Source organism: Mobula hypostoma, chromosome 15, assembly GCF_963921235.1.
Source record: "Mobula hypostoma chromosome 15, sMobHyp1.1, whole genome shotgun sequence".
Classification (NCBI taxonomy): Eukaryota; Metazoa; Chordata; class Chondrichthyes; order Myliobatiformes; family Myliobatidae; genus Mobula; species Mobula hypostoma.
In genome coordinates, this window is record NC_086111.1 from 12,458,808 (window position 1) to 12,479,979 (window position 21,172).

Below are 21,172 nucleotides of genomic sequence, written 5' to 3' on the forward strand. Positions count from 1 at the left end.
TGTCAGATCCCCTGAATCCCCTGATTCCTATGCAGGAATCTCAAAAGAAAACAGATGACTTTTTTTTTATTTTAAATGTGTTTCATTTTCAGTGTTATTTTCAATAATTAATGTTAATTTTTATAATTTGTTTTTCCCCCAAATGATAGAGACATTCTCAAAGAATCTGTCTCTGGCAGTTATGATATCCATGAGCAGGCCTTAAATGGCTCCAAAGTAATTCTACGGGCAAATCTTCCTCCATGATGCTGTGTCGTGCTCTTCACTGGGCTTCAGCAATCCTCTTGGAGCGTGTCTACATTCCATGTAACCTGGTTTTGTGGCCAGAAGATTGCCAAGCATGGACAGCAAGGTGGTTCAGAGAAGAATGGGCCGTTACATCTCCAGTTCCGGAGTGGGGCGTGAAGCTACAACCTTCTGATTCAAAGATGGACCCCACACACAGTTAATACTGCACATTATAACTAACTGTGCCCACCCACAGCTCATAAATAAGTTTGTTTGTGGCTAAAATTTTAACTTTTCTTGCACTTAGATGCTAAAGTCTCTTGTGAGTCTTGATGATGATGCAAGTCAAATGATTTGTAGACAACCCAGCTCTGTTTCCATGACAATGCTAACAAAGTTATAGATACACACTTTGCAAATGCTAACAAATACTATTGCACTTCAAAATCTTTCACAGATTTAATGGTCATAATTTCTTTTATCTCATTTCTTTGGGCTGATGATGTACTCAATAATCCAGAGGACTAATTAGTTTCTTTTTAGGCATTAGAAGTTGTCTACAGAAGTTAGGTTTGCAGCTGTTAATGATTTTCCTTATTAGCAGCACCAGTGTTTAGTATTTTGTAAATGCAGAAATTAACCTAGTCAGATTATTATTGCCTAATTATTCTTTTCCATTGAGTTCCCAATTTTCTGTGGGAATTTTCAGGATTACGTTGATTGCAACTCTAGCTTTGGCCAGTGGCTAGCTTCACATGGGGGATGGATATCAACCTTGCCACGCTAATTATCAGCACAAAAAAGTGCTGTTTAGATGACATGGAATGATAGAACAAAATGGATACCGCCAATATTCTTTTCTTGCCAGGTGTCCTTTCTCAGTTCTCTGCTGGGCACTTCACGATCAATCAGCGCAACTGCTTCCTCATCTGTAATCCCGTCTTCCAAATAGAACTGGACAAGTGGCAGTACCTCTGTAAGCACACACAAGTTATGAGGTGAACAACTAATGGAAATGGGGAACATAGCACGGCTGATCAAAACTGCCAGGGGTCTGAACTTAGAAGTTGAAAAATAACCTTTTAAGTCAGTAAACACCATCAGTGAAATATTTTTTTTATTGCATATGGTATTTTGCAGAGTCCTGTAATATCTGAATACTTTGATAATTATAGATTTTTGGAATCATGAAGTTTAAGGATAAGGTATCTTGTTCTGTCATTAGTCTCCATTCCAGATTTCACCTTTCTATTTCAGTATGTAATGTCCCTTATTGCTTACAATCCTGATGTGTTAAGTGGTTCCAGTGTTGTTTTTTTTTATGTACCGTGATAAGCCTGCACACACCACCGTATCCATGTGTTAGATAGTGACAGACCCACTGCATCATGCATTTAGGTCTATCATAGCATAGCATTAATGCTGATGGTCATACAACAGACTTGTGTCCACCATGCTGTACCCAAGTATTAAGCATCAAACCCATTCCCACGTGTACTATACAAAGTTATGAGCATTGGTTAGATTGCATTTGCAATTTTGTGCCCCTCATCCGGAATAAGGTCCAGAGGTGGTTCATGAAAATGATCCCAGGAATGAAAGGGTTAATGAACAAAGTGCATTTAATGGCTCAGGGCCTGTACTTGCTGGAGTTTAGAAGAATGGGGGTGGAGGGATGGATCTCATTGAAACCCATTGAATATTGAAAGGCCTAGATAGAATGGACGTGGAGGATGATTCCAGTGGTGGGGGAGTCTAGGATCAGAGGGCACAGCCTCAAAATATTGGTACATCCTTTGAGAACAGAGATGAGGAAGAATTTCTCTAGCCAGACAGTGGTAAATCTGTGGAATCCATTGCTACAGACAGCCGTGGAAGTCAAGTCATTTAAAGCAGAGGTCGATAGGTTCTTGATTAGTAAGAGCGCCAAAGGTTACAGGAAGAAAGCAGGAGAAGGTGTTTGAGAGAGAGAGAGAGATAATAAATCAGCCATGATGGAATGGCTGAGCAGACTCGCAAGGCTGAATGGCCTAATTCTGTTCCTATGTCTTATGGTCTTAAGTGGTATACATTAACAGATCTGTGCCACCAATACTCGGCCTTGTACAATAAGTGTTACTGAGGGAGAAACTCCTGCCCTCCAACAACGTGTCTCAATTATATGCAGTACCAGGCCTACACCCTCAGTATAATACCCATTATGAAGTGACAGACCTGTAAAAACCAGTAATGACCCTGGTGTTATGCAGTACCAGATCTGTGTCCACCAGTAATTAGTTCTGGTGCAATACAGAATCGGAATCATTCCCAGCAGTGCTGAACACCAATGTAACCCATGATATATGGGTTAATATACGGGAGAAGATGGTGGCTCGAGGGCAGCGCGCGCGGCCTCTCCGGTGAATGATATCTGTAATCTGTCAAGTAGAGGACCGTGCACAATTCTGATTTGATGGAGACGGGTGTGATAGTACGGAGGAACATCTGGAAAACTTCTAAAATGCCTGCTTTGCTGCCGCTGCTACTGTGTGGTAACCGGAATCTCCGGAGCAGAAGGCCCCAAATCCTCGGCTTTGCTTGTTTCAGCAGCCTGGGCTAGGTCGAAGGTGCTCGGGAGGCTGTATCAGAGGGGCTGGTCGAAGGCTCGAAGTTTTCGGATGGACGGACTCAAGTGTTGGCTGTGGTCGGCTGTTTCCAAGGCATCGGCAAGTTGACGGTGCCTGGAGGTTTATGGCAGGGAGTTTCTCCCTTTTGCCGCCTGCTATCGAGGACTCGGGAGTCGATCGACTCAGGGACTTTGAGACTTTTATTTTTACCATGCCCATGGTTTATTCTTCATCAAATTATGGTATTGCTTTGCACTGCTGAAACTATATGTTATAGTTATGTGGTTCTGTTAGTGTTAGTCTTTGGTTTGTCCTGTTTTCTGTGATATCGCTCCGGAGAAATATTGTATCATCTCTTAATGCACGTATGCATTTCTAAATGACAATAAAAGAGGACTGAGTGTGCTCATAATCTAATCTAATATGTATACTAGCACAACATGCCAGCATTATCCAGTGAAAGATGCATGCCTATCAGTAATGCACCCTAGTGTGTTATGTAATGACTGATCTGTTCCCACCAGTACTGCAACCTAATATGAGGCACTGATCAATCCGTCTCATGTAAAAGTTGTACACACCAGTACTGTAAACCCATATCTAGATGAAGATACAAATATGGCTCTAAGTGTCAGACTGGTTCGAGTCTCATGTCCCAGCTTCTGCAAAGGGTGGACCTTGATGACCGGTGAACTGCAAAGGGAGTTGATTTCAGTCAGCAGCTACTGCCTCCATAGCTCCTCTCGGTCTCACACAATTATGTTTGATGACATCACAGCTGACCCTTTTAAGGGGTTTTGGTATCTGGGAATCTTGCTAATTGTACGGCTACAGCGGCTGATTTAGCACACATATAGAACAAAAACAAACCTAGTGGGGCCATGGGATAACAATCAACCCTAAGGTCTTGAATCATTTTTAGGGAAATGACTACATCTGTTCATCAGCTGTACATACAGTAAATCTTTAAATAGCTGCCTGTAGCTCCAAGGACAAGGACTATTCCTGGCTAATGTAACATAAGCAACATAAAAGTACAAAATACTAGAACACTTAACAGGTCAGATAGCATCTGTGGAAGGAGAAACAGTTAATGTTTTAGCCTGAAGACACTCCATCAAGTGAAAGGTTTACAGTGGCAATCAATTCCAAGTGATAATACAATTTACATTTACAACATAGCCATATACATGACATTACACACATGCAGTTCATGTACATAATATTTTACTTCCATTCCTCCCCATAGTTAATCCTCCAAAGGCCCCCAAGTGATAAGGTTCAGTGAATACTTCCAAGTACTCATGTGTCACATATTAGTGAGGTCAGAAATAGAAAGAAAGGCCAGATGAATGTATGGCTGAGCATCTGGGCAGGGTGCTGAGATTTGGGTTCTTGGCCTTTGGGATCACTCCTGGGTAGAGATGACCTGTACAAGAGGGAAGGGTTGCACTTGAACGAGAGGGATATCAATATCCTTGCAGGAAAATTTGCTAATGCTACATGAGAAGTTTTAAACTAGATTGGCAGGGGTGCGGTACTCTGAGCAGGACGGATAAAGTCAGTGAAAGCAAATTCAGTAATCAGAATAGCCAGAGGCATAGTAAAGGCAGGAAAACAAACTGTATGTATTTCACAAGGTTTAAGACAAATGAATTAAGAGCATGGATCAGCTCTGAGGATGGGGATGTCACAGGCATAACAGACACATGGCTGGGAGAAGGGCAGGACTGGCAGATCCATGTTCCAGGATACACATATTAAAGGTATGAAGAAGGTACAGGTATGCCAGGAGAGGTGTTGTCTTTTGGATAAGGGACAGCGTAACAGCAGTATTTAGAGATGATTTTCTTACGGAATTGTCCAGCGAGGCCATATGGATAGAAATGAGAAACAAGAAGTGGAGGGGTGCTCTTATGGTGTTGTATTGTAGTCTGCAAGAACTTGAGGAACAGGTGTGTTGAAACATTACTTAAGAGTTTTAAGAATAATAAGGTTGTATTAGTGTAAGATTTTAATTTCCCTGGTATTGACCAGGCCATTTAAAGTGTTGAGGGCCTGGATGGGATGGAATCTGTAAAATTTGTTCAGGAAAATTTCTGGAGTGAATATGTAAAGGACCCTAACTAAGGAGGGTGCAATACTGGACCTTCTCTTAGGGAACAAGGCAAGGCAAGTAACTGAAGTGGCAGTCAGGCAGCACTTTGATGCTAGTTGCCATAATTCTATTAGTTTTAAGTCAGTGATGGGAAAGGATATGATAGGTCCACAGGTTAGGGTATGAAACAGGAACAAGGCTAATTCCGGAGGAATTAGGCCATATCTAACTGAGGTTGATTGGGTGAATCTGTTTAGAAAGGAAAAGCAAATGGGACACTTTTAAGAGTGTGATATCAAATGCCCAGGAGCTCCATGTCCTGTTAGGGTGAAGAATAAACTTAGCAAGTTTAGGGAACCCTGGCTGCTGAGAGATATTGAGGCTCTGGTCAAGGAAAGGAGTTTTAGAGTTAGTGGATGAGTGAATCTCCTGATGGCACTTTATAGGGAAATCAGGAAGGTAAAGGGAGGGTATGAGATATCTCGAGCTAGTAAGGTTAAAGATAATCTCAAGGGATTCAATAGCTTCACTGAGAACAAAAGGGTTTGTTTCAAGAGAAAATAAGTCAAATAAGCAGGGCCACCTATGTTTTGAGCCACAGGAGTGAGATTTTAAAGAATATTTCTCATCTGTGTTTACTGAGGAGAAAACCATGGTTGCTCAAGAGATAAAGGAAAGATGTGGAGAAGTTTTGGAGAACAGTTATATTCCTAGGGAGGAGGTACTTGTAGCCTTACAGTGCATTACAAAAGAGAAATTCATTAGGCTTAACCAACTGTATCCCTGGACATTGTGGGAGGCTAGAGAAGAAATTGTGGACACTTGTGGAATCATTTGCTTCTTTGTTAGGCACTGGTGAAGTTCCCAAAGACTGGAAAGTGGCTAATGATTTTCTGTGTTTAAGTAGAGCAAAGACAAATCAGGGAACTACAGGTCTGTCAACCTGACATCAGTAGGGGGATGCTTCTGAAGGGAATTCTGGAAGGACAGCATCTACAAGTATTTGAACAGGCGGAGGTATGGCTTATACATGGAAACCTTTTATACAGTTATTTGAAGAGGTAACCAAAAAGATAGATGACGTTGCTGTAGTGTCTATCTGGACTACAGCAAGGTCTTCGACAACAAGTCCTGCAGGGAAGGCTGGCCTAGAAGGTTAGGCCATGGAATCTAGGAAGAGCTAGTTACACAGATTCAAAATTGATTCGGAGGCAGGTTAAAAGTTGATTCTTGAAATGAAAGCTAGCTAGTGACTAGTGGTGCAGGGATCAGTGTTGTGACCTTTGTTATTCCTTATTTATATAAATCATTATTTGTTGAATGCCTACGAGATGGCTTTTCAGAGCAGCTTGTGCTTGAGCCTACTCTGGAAAAGGCTATCTTAGATTGGGTGTTGTGTAATAATCCAGATTTTATTAGGGAACTTAAGGTAAAGGAATCCTAAGGAGGCAGTGATCATAATATGATTAAATTCTTACAACAATTTGAGAGGTAAAAACATAAGTCACATGTACTGGTATCACAATGGAATAAAGGGAATTACAGAAGCAAGAGGGAGAAGCTTTCCCAGGTGGATTGGAAGGGGATACTGGCGGGGATGGTGGAAGAGCAGAGGTGGCTGAAGTTTCTGGGAATAGTTCACAAGGAGCAGGATAGATATGTCCCACAGAAGAAGTTGTTCTCAAATAGCAGGGGTAGCATCTGTGGCTGACAAGGGAAGTTAAGGACTTCACAAAAGCCAAGTAAAGGACGTATAATATAGTAAAAGTGAGTGGGATGGTGGATGACTGGGAAGTTTTTAAAATCCAACAAAAGACCACTATAAAAGTTGTAAGAAAGGAAAAGATGAAACATGAGGACAAATTAGACAATAATACAAAGCAGAATACTAAAAGTTTTTCAGTTATATAAAGAGTAAAAGGAAGGTGAGAGTTGATATTGGCCCACTGGAAAATGATGCTGGTGAGTAATAAGGGTCAAAGAAATGGCGGATGAACTTAATAAATACTTTGCATCAGTCTTCACTATGGAAGACACTAGCAGAGTCTGTCAGCAGGAGTCTTTTATTATGGATGAGGTTTTGGGGTACTTGGAGACTAATAATAAGTTAAAGACTATGGTTTCTGTAAAGGGAAATCTTGCCTGATGAATTTTTTAAGAGTTCTTTGAAGAAGTAACAAGCAGGGTGGACAAAGAAGAGGTAGTGGATGTCATTTACTTGGATTTTCAGAAGGCATTTGATAAGGTGCCACACTTGAGACTGCTTAAGAAGATAAAATCTCATGGCATTACAGGAAAGATACTGGCATGGATAGAGGAACGGCTGACAGGCAGGAGGCAGCAAAAGTGAGTGGGATGTTGCATGACTGGGGGAATAAAGGGGGCCTTTTCTGTTTGGCTGCCTGACCAGTGGTGATCCTCAGGGATCAGTATTGGGACCGCTACTTTTCACATTGTCAGTGATTTGGATAATGGAATTGATAGCTTTGTGGCAAAGTTTGCAGATGATACGAAGATAGGCAGAGGGCTAGGTAGTGCTGAGGAAGCAATGTACAGTAATCACATTGGGCAAAAAATGGCAGATGGAATACAGTGTTGGGAAACGTATAACGCATTTTGGTAAAAGGAACACAAGTGCAGACTATTGTCTAAATGGGGATAAAATTCAAACAGAGGTGCAAAGTGTCTTAGGAGTCCTTGTGCAAGACTCCCAGAAGGTTAATTCACAGGTGGAGTCTGTGGTAAAGGAGGCAAATGCAATACTGGCATTCATTTCAAGGAGAATAGAATATAAAAACAAGGAGATAATGCTGAAACTTTATAAGACACTGGTCAGGCCACTCTTGGAGTATCGTCAACAGGTTTGGGCCCCATATCTCAGAAAGGATGTGTTGTCATTGGAGAGAGTCCAGAGGAGGTTCACGAGGATGTTTCCAGGGATGAAGGAGTTAATATATGAGGAGCGTTTGGCAGCTTTGCACCTGTACTCACAGAAATTTAAAAGAATGTATGGGGATCTCATTGAAACCTACCAAATGTTGAAAGGACTAGGTAGGGTGGATGTGGAGAGGACATTTCCTCTGGTTGGAATGTTCAGAACTAGAGGGCACAGCATTAAAATTGAGGGGCAACACTTTAGAATAGAGGTAAGGAGGGATTTTTTTCAGCCAGAGAGTAGGTTTGCCACAAACAGCAATGGAGGCCAAGACCAAAGGTATATTTAAAGCGAAAGTTGATAGATTCCTGATTGGTCAGGACATCAAAGGTTATGGCAAGAAGGCAGGTGTATGGGGTTGCATCGGATTCAGGATCAGCCATAATGGAATGACGGAGCAGACTTAATGGGGTGAAAGGCCTAATTCTGCTCCTATGTTTTATGGTCTAAATCATTTGGATGCCAATGCATAAGGGTTCATCAGTAACTCTGCAGATGACAGAAAATCAGGATGTCATTAATTGTGAAGAAGGTTATCGCAGATTAGATGGAGACCTTGATCAGTCAGAAAAGTGGATTTCAATATGGAAAAATGATAAATGATTAAAATGATGATGCAGTTGTCTAAGTTATTTTGAGGCTATGCTTGGAGTACTGGTCACCCTGCTATAAAAAGACATGGTTAAACTAGAAAGAATGTGGTAAAGATTTACAAGGATTTTAGCAGGACTAGAAGGCCTGAGTTATTTGTGAGAGGTTGGGGTGTAGGAGTATGTGTTTTGACCTTAAAGATAAGGTGGATGATAGCAGTCTTTTCTCCAGGTTAAGGAGTCAAAAACTCAGGGGCATAGATTAAGGATGAGAGGGGAAAGATTTAAAAAGGACTTGAAAGGCAAATTTTTCATGTAGATATTGGATAGTATATGGAGCGAGCTGCCAGAGGAAGGAGTTGAGACAAACACAAGTGTTTGACTAGGTCCCTCATGGGAGGCTCATCCATTAGATTTAGATGCATGGAATCCATGGTGAATTGGTCATTTGGATTCAAAACTGACTTGCCCATAGAAGACAAAGGATAGTGGTCAAAGGGACTTATTCTAGCTTGAAGTCTGGTGTTCCACAGATCTGTACTGGCACCCCTGCTATTTGTGATGTATATGACCTTGACGAAAATGGAAAATGGAGATGGGTGGGTTAGCAATATTGCAGATAATAAGTAAATTGGTAATGTTATGGATAGTGTTGAAGACTGGCAAAGAATACAACTGGACATTGATCAGCTGCAGATATGGGAGTATGTCGAGTCTTTGGAGAGAGTGCAGAAGAGATTTACCAGGATGCTTTCTGGATTAGAGGGCATGTGCTATAATGAGAGGTAGGTAAACTTGGGTTGTTTCCTCTGGAGCAGCGGGGGCTGAGGTGAGACCTGATAGAGGTCTATAAGATTATAAGAGCCATAGATGGTACCTTTTTCCAGGGTTGAAATGTTTAATATCAGAGGGTTTAAGACAAATCATTTAAGATGAGTGGGAGTAAGTTCAAAGGAGATGTTAGGGGCAAGTGTTTCCTTTTTTTAAAACACAGAATGATGGGTGCCTGGAATGCACTGCCTGGAGAGGTGAGAGGCAGATATAGTATGAGGGATTTTAAAGAGATTTTTAGATAGGCTATGAATATGAGGGAAGTGCAAGGATATAACTCAAGAGATAAGTTTAGTTGGCCATTTCAGGATTGAAGGACATCCTTTTAGAACTGAGATGCAGAGAAGTTACTTTAGTCAGGGGGTGGTAAATCTGTGGAACTTGTTGCCACAAGCGGCTGTGGAGGCCAAGTTATTGGGTGTATTTAAGGCAGAGATAGATAAGTTCTTGATTAGCCAGGGCATCAAAAGGTATGAGATGAAAGCAGGGGAGTGGGCATGACTGGAAGAATTGGATCAGCTCATGATTGAACAATGGAGCAGACTCAATAGGCCGAACGGCCTACTTCTGCTATATTTTATGGTCTTATTTGATACTAATTTAATTGGAAGCGCCTGTTCCTGTGGTGTACTGTTCCATGTTCAATAGTATAATTTAAGAAGCATTTTGATAGGGCTTAGAGGGATCTAGGCTGAACACAGGAAATTGAGGTTAGTTGGATGGGGAGCATGGTCAGCATGGACTCATTCAGCTAAAGTGCCTGTCCTCATGCTGTATTGCTCTATGGCTTCAATCCATACATTATAATGCAATATAATTGGAAAAAAATGCTTTATTTGTAATCAGCAATTTATGTTTAATGTTTAATAATGTACGTTATGAGTTGCTTGAAACGTTCACAATAAACATCAATCACTGGTAGCTCATACTATACAAATTGTCAAGCAAATCTGCTATAAAAATACCAAATCTGCTTATCTTATTAGGAGATAACTGTATCCTGGCAACTAACGGGATTTAGCCTCCACCAATACTCACATCTCACCCATAGTGTATAGAAAACAAAGTGAATTGTACAAAGGCATCGATTTTGCCAAATATTACAATGACAGTATGATTTTAAATTAAAAGAAAATACCTTTGTATTGTTCAAATATTCTTCTATACAGAAGATCATAAATGTAATTCATGAGATTTTAAATGTAATCAATTTTTTTACTTTGCAGAAAATGAAGGAAACAAAATTGAGGGTAAGAAATTGGATTTGTTACTTTCCTACTTGAATGTTTATTTCTTAAAAAGGGTACTGGTTAATAACCTTAGATTAAATACAGAAATACATCCATTTGAATAATTACCTTAACTTGAAGTGAGTGTGGAACTAAAACTGGAACTAAATGTCAAGCATATACTCACATTGGAATGGAACTTTATTTCAATTTTGCCTTGTAGATGCAGTAGACATGCCAGGTAAGACTAAATTTTCTTATGTTGGGGTTAGGGAAAAATAGTTTAAGCATAAAAGGGAAAACCTAATGTCAATGTAACCTGGATTTGAGACCATAATCTGCGATGATCCTGTTAACTACTTAGTGATAGAGTAAATATGTGTGAGATAAGATTATATTTTCACTACACTTGTCTACAGAGGAAGAAAACAGCTCAGGAAGTAGATTTGAAATAAAAGCAATGAAAGTGTCTGTGTTGCTAACATAATGAATCAGCATTGAAGCTCAGGGAAAATCTTACTGAAAATTTAAATTATTTTAAGAAGTTGCAAATTAAAATCGTGGTCTTATTAACATTTTAATGTATTATTTACAAGGGATTTCACATTGGGAATTCTGAGACTGCATGTATTCCAAGATGGGGTCAACTCACCAGCCAGATTGGAGGGCTGGCCTTTGCAAAAATTGTTAGATTCATGCCATCCACCATTTAAATAGGTTTTTAGCAAATGTTAAATGGGAAGAATAAACTTGGAGAGGAGAAAGAATAGTGAGGCTTTTGGAAAGTGAGACGCACTCCGCATGCAGAAGTTCTTCTGCCATAAAGGTAACTTCTGCAAAATCAGGTAAACTGTTAAAGGTACAAAGTACACTCAATTCCATCACTAAAAATGAAACTTCAGCAGACTCCCAAGGCACTGATCTTCAGGATCTTATGAATATAGAACTGTATACAGCATGATGCAGGTAATGGAGAAGGGAAAAGTGAAGGTTCTAAATATGGAACACTTTGCTAAACAACTAAGTTTCATCAGGCAGATAGCAGGCAAAGTATACAAATAAAACCAGATAAATTCTGCAGCCCTGCATTTGCACTGTGCTGCCTAGAGAAGTGTATACTGGACACACACCACTACTTCTAGAATGTAGACACATTATATTTGACTAAACTAATACTGGCACTATTAAGATTATCTTGGCCTCTGCCAACTACAAAATTCTGCCACTTTTAGAACGGGATTGCTTACATCTATTACAAGTGCATGGGGTTCAGCCCTACTTTTGAGTTCAACTAAAGATTACTAAGTAAGGCAAAAGGCACAGGATTTAGGATACAAGATATTGGTATAGAAAGGAAAGTAATTGAACTAACCAAATAGCATTTCCAGCATCTGCAGGTTTTCCTTTGTTTGTTTTTTGGATAAGTGTGTCATTTTTGTACTGCCAGTCTGCAACTAGCGTTGGGTCCTCAACTATAATGACGTGAAGAGACCTAGTATATTGTTCTAAGTTTATTGATGGTAGAAAAAGTAGAGGGTTGGCAACTTGTAAAGAGGATTCAATGAGCCTGCAAAAGAAATCATGGGTTAAGAGAGTGGGCAGTTGGAGTACAATAACATGAGGGATGCGAAACCCAAAATTAGCATGCATAAGCAACATTTAATTAGGAAGGCCGATGGAATATTGCAAAGGATAGGAAGTATAAAATTAAGGAGATTTTGACGCACTTTGAAAAGGTACTGGTGAGACAACATATGGTGTACCCAAGACACTTTTGGTCTCCAAATTTAAGAAAGACTATGCTTCGATTGATGTAGGTTGAGCAGTAGGAGTTATACAGAGTAGAGTTTAGAAAAATATGAAAGGTTATCTTATTGCAAAGGTTTACAGATTCTGGGGGGGGTGGTGGAACTGACAGTGTAAAAGATGAGAGGATGGTTCTCCTATTGTGGATCAAGTAGGGATCATTGCTTCAGGTGAAGTGAAGAGGAATTTCTTCGTTGAGAAGCTCTCTTATAGAGCTTTTTTAATAGGCAGAAGGGGTTCAAAAGGCTGATATTTGTTCCTGTTTCTTTTGTTAACATATTAAATTCTAACAGTCTTATATAAAGCATTTGCAGAATTTTCTGCTTTGTTTTAAATTTTTAGTATAAAACTGGTGCGAACGGTAGAAGCTGATCTTGTTTCCTTCTCTTCTCATTTCCTTCTTTATTTATTTTCTATTCTAATTGTCAAGTCACACTAGAGTTTCTAGAAAGTATTGGGACCTAGAGGCAAAAGAAAATAAAATTTAAAAGTAATAGCAAGAATCCACTGATGGATGGAACCCACTGTCTGAGCGCTGCTTCTGCCTGCAACATTGGGGGGGACTCCACAGCATCACAGCGGCAGTCCGGGAACAGCGTTGGAATCAGCGGTAAGATACTGAACTTTAAATAACTTGAGAGACTGTTTCATGGAAAAGAGCACTGCTGTTACTGCATTTTGGGTTAGTGCTAGCTTCACGTCATGGGGATCATCGCGCGCTGGCACTTCTGGGAAAATGGCGTGAGGTTTAAGAAGAGCTCGGGAACCTTTGGGAAGGGTCGCCCGGTTTGTAAACACAATGGTCTATTAGGGAGCGGAGACTGTGCAGGTCGAATCCGTCTACAAAGTCTGGAGAGGTAGCCAGTTTTTTCACCTAGTGACTAACGACTAATGTCTAATGATTAATGGCTAATGGTTGATGGAACTAATGGAACTATCAAACTGCTGCACTTGCGAAAAATAGGAGGAGGAAAAAGGAAAAGTTGTTTGGTCATTGAGTGGAATCCAGTTTAAAAAACCTTCGGGTAGGCGCATTCAATCTCTTTCAAGTGGGGAAGCTGCACATGTTCAAGGAAGAAAAAGAAATCCAACTTGACACTAATCAATTTTGTTATTTATTCTCTTCTGCAATCTACCATACTTTTTCTCACCCTTTTCCTCTATTCCCTGCATTAGAAAACAAGCTTACATCCAAGATTTCATAGTTATGATGACAGATCGTTGACCAGAAAATTAGCTCCTAATAAAAGCTGCCTGGTCCACTAAGCATTTCCTTCAATTTCTGAAAGTCTTGCTTGATGTGTTCAGTTTCTGCCGCCATTCTAGACTTCATTAATGTAGTCGTGGCTCAGCTTAGTAAGAGGACCTACTTAGAGCTTTTAAAAACTATGGGTGTTGGAAACTTCAAAGAAAAACAGAAAATGCCAGAACCAGTTCTAAATGCACCAGTTCAGGCAGCATCTGTGGAAATGAAACAATCAATATTTTGGGTTTGTGACATAATAAAACTGTTAACTTTTTCTCTTTCCATAGATCTTGCATGACCAGAGTTTTTCTAGCATTTTTTATTTATAGCTTCAGTTCAAATTTTTAAATCTGAACAGCAAACAAAAGTACATCACCTGCAAATCACTAAATATAAGCTAAGCCGACCATAGTCAGTGCTCAAATTTAAACTCACCATAGGAGGAAGCAGAGAACACAAAAGGCTGTCTGCAGTTGATGCAGACATTTCCCTGATTGTTGAGGAGTGGGTTGTTTGTTGAACATCTATAACACATAGGTACAATGTCCTGTGCAGAAATAAAGCAGATATTACACAAAATATCTAAGTAACACAAAAATCCATGAAACTTCAGTAAACATAATAAAAAATAGCAGTGTTAATGCTGGGCAAAAGTCTTTAAGACAAATTAGCCATTTGGCAATTATTTCCACTCACTATTAATGAACTATTAATGAATTTTAAGCAGAAACTCTTTGGCTTATCTAACCCACTATTTCATCTTCAACTCATTTATCAATAAGAACACAAGTCAGAGTTGTCCAGCATAGAAAAAGGCCTTCTGGCCCACCATGTTCATTCCAATATTAGTCCCACTTGCCTGTATTAGAATTGTATCTTCTATGCCTTGTCTATTTTACTGTCTCTCTAAATGCTTCTTCAACATTGTCATTACACCTCACTCCAGGGTGTCTCAGATATTAACCACTTTGTATAGAAAAAAAAACTTGCCTTTCAGTTCCCCTTTAAAACTCCTTCATCTCACCCCAAACATATGCCCTCGTTTTTGATAAACCTACTACTGGAAAATGATTTTGACTACTTACTTATCTATACCTCTAGTAATCTTAAATACCTCTATCAAGTCACTCCTGGGCCACCTCCATTCCAAAGAAAGCAAGGCCAGTTTACCCAATCTCACCCCAAAACTGAGACTTGCGCAGTTTTTTCCCCCCCATGAAACTTAATCACATTTATTCTACCACCTTTACAATGGCAGCTTGGATTCTATCCAGGATATTTGCTTCAAAGATCAACAAAAAAAAAACATGAACATTAGACCTCAGAAAATAGAACGGTGAAGAAAGGAAACCCCTTTGCCCTGCCTAGAAAAGAATGGAACAGTAAAGAAAAAATACAGAACTCCACTTTTAGCTTTCAACATTTCTCACCTTGGGCAGATAGGGAGATAAGTTTTCAGCCTTTTTTTCCTATTACAAACTATGTACAGCAAAAGGAAAGTTCACCCATTAAGAATTAACATAACTAGGCTAAGGCATGTGCCCATCTAAGAAAAAACTATGTTCCCTTATAAAAGCAGAACACAGCAAAAGGATACTTTGACAAACGACTTGTAACTAAGCCTAATATTTGTTCAGAGTTGAAGGGTTTGGAGACATTTTTTAAATTTCAGTATTCCACTAATAATTTTTGATTGTTTTTTAAAATTTGGATTCCTATGGCTCAACAGCTCTTTTACATTTCCTTTAAAGGATTTCAAGTTCATCATTTATTGATCAAATGAAGTTTATCTGCAGGATGAATTTACTGATTCTACATCTTTTGCTAAGACTTCTAACTCTGATCCAAGCTCTCAGCATGGATACATCTTAGCTAATGGTGGGGGACTACCAAATTTAACCACACCAAGGTTATAAAACACCACATGATTATCATTGTTATCATTTGCTTATTTAATTACTTATTTTTTTTAAATTAATGTATATATTTACAATGCCTCTACAGCATTATAGGAAAATGCTTCATCGAATCAGATATAATACAATACAAAGGTCCTTGGGCCCAGATGCCTCTATTAGTTTTACTCACCTGCTCTTTCTTTATGGATATAGTTAAAGGGCAGGAGCTTCCACTCACTGAATCCACACCAATTATCAAGTATCTGTTTACAATAATCCCGTTATACTCTCTCCTCAATCCCATTAACTTCTCCCAGGTTGTAACATTCATACTAAAGATAATTTACAGCAGCTAACACCACACATCTTTGTAGTAAGAGGAAAATGGAGTGCCCAAAGGAAATGTACAGTGAACTCCACTAACTACCCAGATTTTTAAAAATTAAATTACAGTATTATCAATTCTTTTTCTGCAAAATAGCTATTAAATATGCAGTCACAACATCTTGAATGATGACAAACTACTATTCACAATGTCTCCGATTCTATTGCCAACACCCATTAATCTGTGTTTATCAATCCTCTGAAACAAGCATTTATCCTCACTTATTCAATCAAAGCTCTCTCAGGTTTTAAACACATTGATTATATATATTAGCACAGCCCATTTTGCCAGATTGATCCTCCTTCATATATTCTTATTAAAAACTTCTACACTAAGATTTTGACAATTGTGGGTTTTTGTAATGCAGGCAACTTTTTATAAAATCAAAGATTGAGATTTTTTAAAGCCTTCTCAACTGTTACCTCCAAAGGCTTGTGCACCCCTTTTAAGATTACATCTTTTAGTTTACTGCTTCATTTAATTTAACTTAGTAAAATAGAATTCAAAATGTGTCCACTGATTAAAATTTCATCTTCTATGGGTTTCCCATTTCACCAGATTTTCTATACCCGTTATATTAAGTGGTGAGTCATTTCAAGTTTTGAAACTCAGTATTGTACAGCCAAATCAAGGTCATTTCTAAATATCAAATATACAGTATACACAAATGTACCAACTAAGAGCATGAGTAAATCACACGGTCCTTTGAAACAGCTCTACCATTTACTTAGGGACACAGTGCGGAATAGCCCCTTCTGGTCCTTCGAGTTGCACTGCCAGCAAAGCACTGATTTAACCCTAGCCTAATTAAAGTTCAAGTTCAAAGTAAAGCTATTATCAAAGTACAAGTATGTCACCACACACAACCATGAGATCCATTTTCTTGCGGGCATACTCAATAAATCCAAAAACCGTAACAGAATCAGTGAAAGACCGCACCAACTAAGCATAAAATCAATGTGCAAAAACACAATAAACTTTGCAAATACAAAAAAAAACAAGAAATAATAATAGTAAAAAAGTAAGTAATGAACATTGAGAATATGAGATGAAGAGTGAAGTTGAAAGTGAAACAATAGGTTGTAGGAACATTTCAGTGATGGGGCAAATGAATGTGAGTGAAGTTATCCTCTTTGGTTCAAGAGCTTGATGGTTGAGTGATAATAATAGTTCCTGAACCTGGTGGTGTAAGTCCTGAAACCTCCTATACCTTCTTCCTGATGGCAAAAGCGAGAAAAGAACGGATGTATGGAGTTGGAGGAAGTGTATTGGCATGGATGGTGGATTGGTTAACCAATAGAAGGCAGAGAGTTGGTATAAATAGGTGTTTCTCCGGTTGGCAGTCGGTGGTGAGTGGGGTGCCGGGCCCACAGCTGTTTACCATTTACACTGATGACTTGGAAGAGGGGACTGAGTGTAGCAAATTTTGCTGATGACACTAAACTCAGCAGAAATGCAAATTGTACAGAGGATGTGGACAGTCTGCAGAGGGATACACATAGGTTAAGTGAGTGGGCCAAGGTCTGGCAGATGGAGTACAACGTTGGTAAATGCAAGATTATCCACTTTGTAAGGAATAATAGAAGAGCAGATTATTATTCAAATGGTGAAAGATTGCAGCATGCTGTTGTGCAGAGGGACTTGGAGAGGGGCTTGTTCATGAATCACAAAAAGTTGGCTTGCAGGTATAACAGGTTATGAAGAAGGCAAACAGAATGTTGGCCTTCATTGCTAGAGGGATTGAATTCAAGAGCAAGGAGGTCATGCCGCAACTACACAGGGTACTGGTGAGGCCACACTTGGAGTACTGTGTGCAGTTCTGGTCTCCATACTTGAGGAAGGATATACTGGCTTTGGAGGCAGTGCAGAGGAGGTTCACCAGGATGATTCCAGAGATGAAGGGGTTAACCTAAGGGATTGAGTCGCCTGGGACTATACTCTCTGGAATTCAGAAGAATGAGAGGGAATCTTATAGAAACATACAAAATTTTGAAAGGGATAGATAAGATAGAAGTAAGAAAGTTGTTTCCATTGGTAGGTGAGACTAGAACTAGGGGACATTGCCTCAAGACTCAGGGGAGAAGATTTAGGGCAGAGATGGGGAGAAATTGTTTTTCCCCAGAGTGGTGAATCTGTGGAATTCTCTGCCCAGGGAAGCAGTTGAGGCTTTTTCACTAAATATACTTAAGATACAGTTACATAGATTTTTACATAGTACGGGAATTAAGGGTTATGGGGAAAAGGCAGGTAGATGGAGCTGAGTTTACGGACCGATCAGCCATGATCTTATTGAATTGCAGGGCAGGCTTGATGGGCCGGATGGCCTACTCCTGCTCCTATTTCTTACGTTCTTAGAACATGACCTTGGTTGTGGGGTTCCCAGATGACAGATGCTGCTTTCCTGTGACAATGTTCCGTGTAAATGCGCTGAAAGGTGAGTAGAGCTTTACTTATGATGGACTGGGCAATATCTACTACTTTTTGTAGGATTTTCTGTTCAAGAGCATTGGTGTTTCCATACCATGCTCTGATGCAGCCAGTCAACATACTCTTCAGCCCACATTTAGAGAAGGTTGCCAAAGTTTTAGAAGTCATTCCGACTTTGCAACTCCTAAGGAAGTAGAGACACTGCTGTGCTTTCTCTGTAATTGCACTTACAGAGGGCCCAGGACAGGTCCTCTGAAATAATTACACTGAGGGACTTAAAGTTGCTGACCCTCTCCACCTATGATCCTCAATGAGGTCTGACTCATGTCAGCCAGATTTTCATTTTCGTGTCTACATGCTGCCTCCTCACCACCTTTGATTCAGCCTATGACAGTGGTGTCGTCAGCATCTTGAATATGGCACGGGAGTTGTGCTGAACTACACTATCATAAGTGTAAAGGGAGCAGAGCAGGGGACCAAGCGCATAGCCTGTGGTGCACCTGCGCTGACAGGGATTGTGGAGTCGACGTTGTAGCCAATCTGAACTGCCTGGGGTCTGCAAGTGAGTAAATAGAGGATCCAATTGCACAAGGAGGTATTGAGGCCAAGGTCTTGACAAAGGACAATTCACAGGACAATTTACAATGACCAATTAACCTGCTAACCAGTACATCTTAAAATCCTATAATCCAAGATAAAATCCTATGGTGTTACAGGAAATATATTGCATGGACAGATGAATGGCTGACAAGCAGGAGGCAGTGAGTGGGAATAAAGGAGCCTTTTCTGGTTGGCAGCCACTGACTAGTGGTGTTCCTCAGAGGTCAGTATTGGGACATCTGCTTTTCACATTGTTTGCTAATGATTTAGATAGTGGAATTGATGGTTTTGTGGCAATGGTTGCAGAGGGGTAGTAGTGCTGACGAAGCAATGAAATTGCAGCAGGACTTAGACAAATTGGAAGAATGGGCAAAAATGTGGCAGATATTATATATACATATACACACACACACACACACACACACACACACACACACACATATATATGTACACACATACAATGGTGCATTTTGGTAAAAGGAACAATAGTGCGGACTATTATCTAAGTGGGAAGAAAACTCAAACATCAGAGGTGCAAAGGGACTTTGTGCAAGACACCCAGAAGGTTAATTCACAGGTTGAGTTTGTGGTAAAGAAGGCAAATGCAATGTTGACATTTATTTCAAGGGGATTAGAATATAAAAACAAGAAGATAATGCTGAAGCCTTATAAGACACTAGTCAGGCCACACTTGGAGTATTGTCAACAGTTTTGGACCCCTTATCTCAGAAGGAATGCATTGTCATTTGAGAGAGTCCTGAGGAGGTTCACGAGGATGATTCCAGGATTTAAGGGGTTAACACATAAAGTGTGTTTGGCAGCTTTGGGCCTGTACCCACTGGAATTTAGAAGAATGTGTGAGGATCTCATTGAAACCTACCGAATGTTGAAAGGACTAGATAAGGTGGATGTGGAGAGGATGTTTCCTCTGGTGGGGTATCCAAAACTAGAGGGCACAGTCTCAAATTTGAGGGGCGACCCTGTAGAACAGATGTAAGGAAGAATTTTTTTTGTCAAAGAGTGAATTTGTGGATGCTCTGCCACAGACTACGGTGGAGGCCAAGTCCACGGATACATTCAAAGGGGAAATTTATAGATTCCCAATCGGACGTGTTATCAAGGGTGAGAGGGCAGGTATAAGGGGTTAAATGGGATCTGAGATCAGCATAATGAAATGCCGGAGCAGACTTGATGGGCTGAATGGTTTAATTCTGTTCTTATGTCTTATGATCTTTGGACTGTGGGAGGAAACCAGAGCACCCAGAAACCCATGTTTCATGGTGAGGACAAACAAACCCCTTACAGATGATGTTGGTACTCAACTCCAAACTCCAACGCCCCGAGCTGTAACAGTGTCATGCCATGGAGATCATGGCTGTTGTCTCAGGATCAATCATCAGACTTATTATCACCGGCATGTGTCGTGAAATTTGTTAACTTTGCAGCAGCAGTACAATGCAATACATGATAATATAGAAAGAAAAAACTATACATTCCTCACCTCACTGTCATGGAATGGCTTGGATCGAATTGTCAGACTGCCCAGGTCAATAGACTCCTGGAATCTGACAGGGATGCGCAGGCCCTGCAACTTGTCATAAGCGTGCCGAGCCAATTTGTATGCACCCAAGGCTTTACTTTGCTTGGCAAGAGCAAATAAAGTATTACTTGTAATAGTTAAGGAATAAAAGGTGCACAGCCGTTTTTCTGTTCACTGTACATGAAAGTACACAGTCCAATAGTAAATCTTTGCTGCTCTCACTTTTAACATAGCATCCTGATTTCTAATTACTAATATCATTTCCATCCGTAAGGGTGAGGTTGATTGAACAGACTTGTGAAGATAACAACTGGAATGGCACAAAAATCAGATTTCTCGTCAGTGCTGACTTGGATATTGTGACCAGAATGCACTAATTAATTTACATGGCAAAAATCTGCCTGTAATCCTGCCCTTCATCAGTGAATATCAACAATTGCTATAGAACTGCATGTGACAGAATGTTGTGCATAAATAAAATTGTGTTCAGCTATACATCTGACTTCCCTGAATTATTATGTATCAATTATGTCTATGCCAAATTCTCTTAGCTGTCCATATCCATTTGAAGACTTGTTCTATGCTTTACACTGGAATAAAATAGACCACAAGACATAGGAGCAGAGTTTACGCAATTTAACCTATCGAGTCTGGTTCACTATTCCATCATGACTGATTTATTATACCTCTCAACCCCACTGAGGGAAGAAATTTAAAAGGACATCAGGGGCAGTTTCTTCATGCAACCAGTGG

At 39.9% G+C, this 21,172-nt stretch overlaps 1 protein-coding gene across 3 annotated transcripts in view; it reads right to left on the reverse strand.

Moving 5' to 3' along the window:
* Positions 1 to 21,172, reverse strand: part of ift122 (intraflagellar transport 122 homolog (Chlamydomonas)) — a 191,326-nt gene that overhangs the window by 35,276 nt on the left and 134,878 nt on the right. For all 3 annotated transcript variants that reach the window (XM_063067746.1, XM_063067745.1, XM_063067744.1), the window contains exons 24-26: positions 20,381 to 20,546; positions 14,005 to 14,116; positions 1,074 to 1,202 (exon numbers count right to left, since the gene is read on the reverse strand). In XM_063067746.1, the coding sequence (XP_062923816.1) occupies positions 1,074 to 1,202; positions 14,005 to 14,116; positions 20,381 to 20,546 (407 nt within the window). The remainder of the gene's footprint in view (positions 1 to 1,073; positions 1,203 to 14,004; positions 14,117 to 20,380; positions 20,547 to 21,172) is intronic.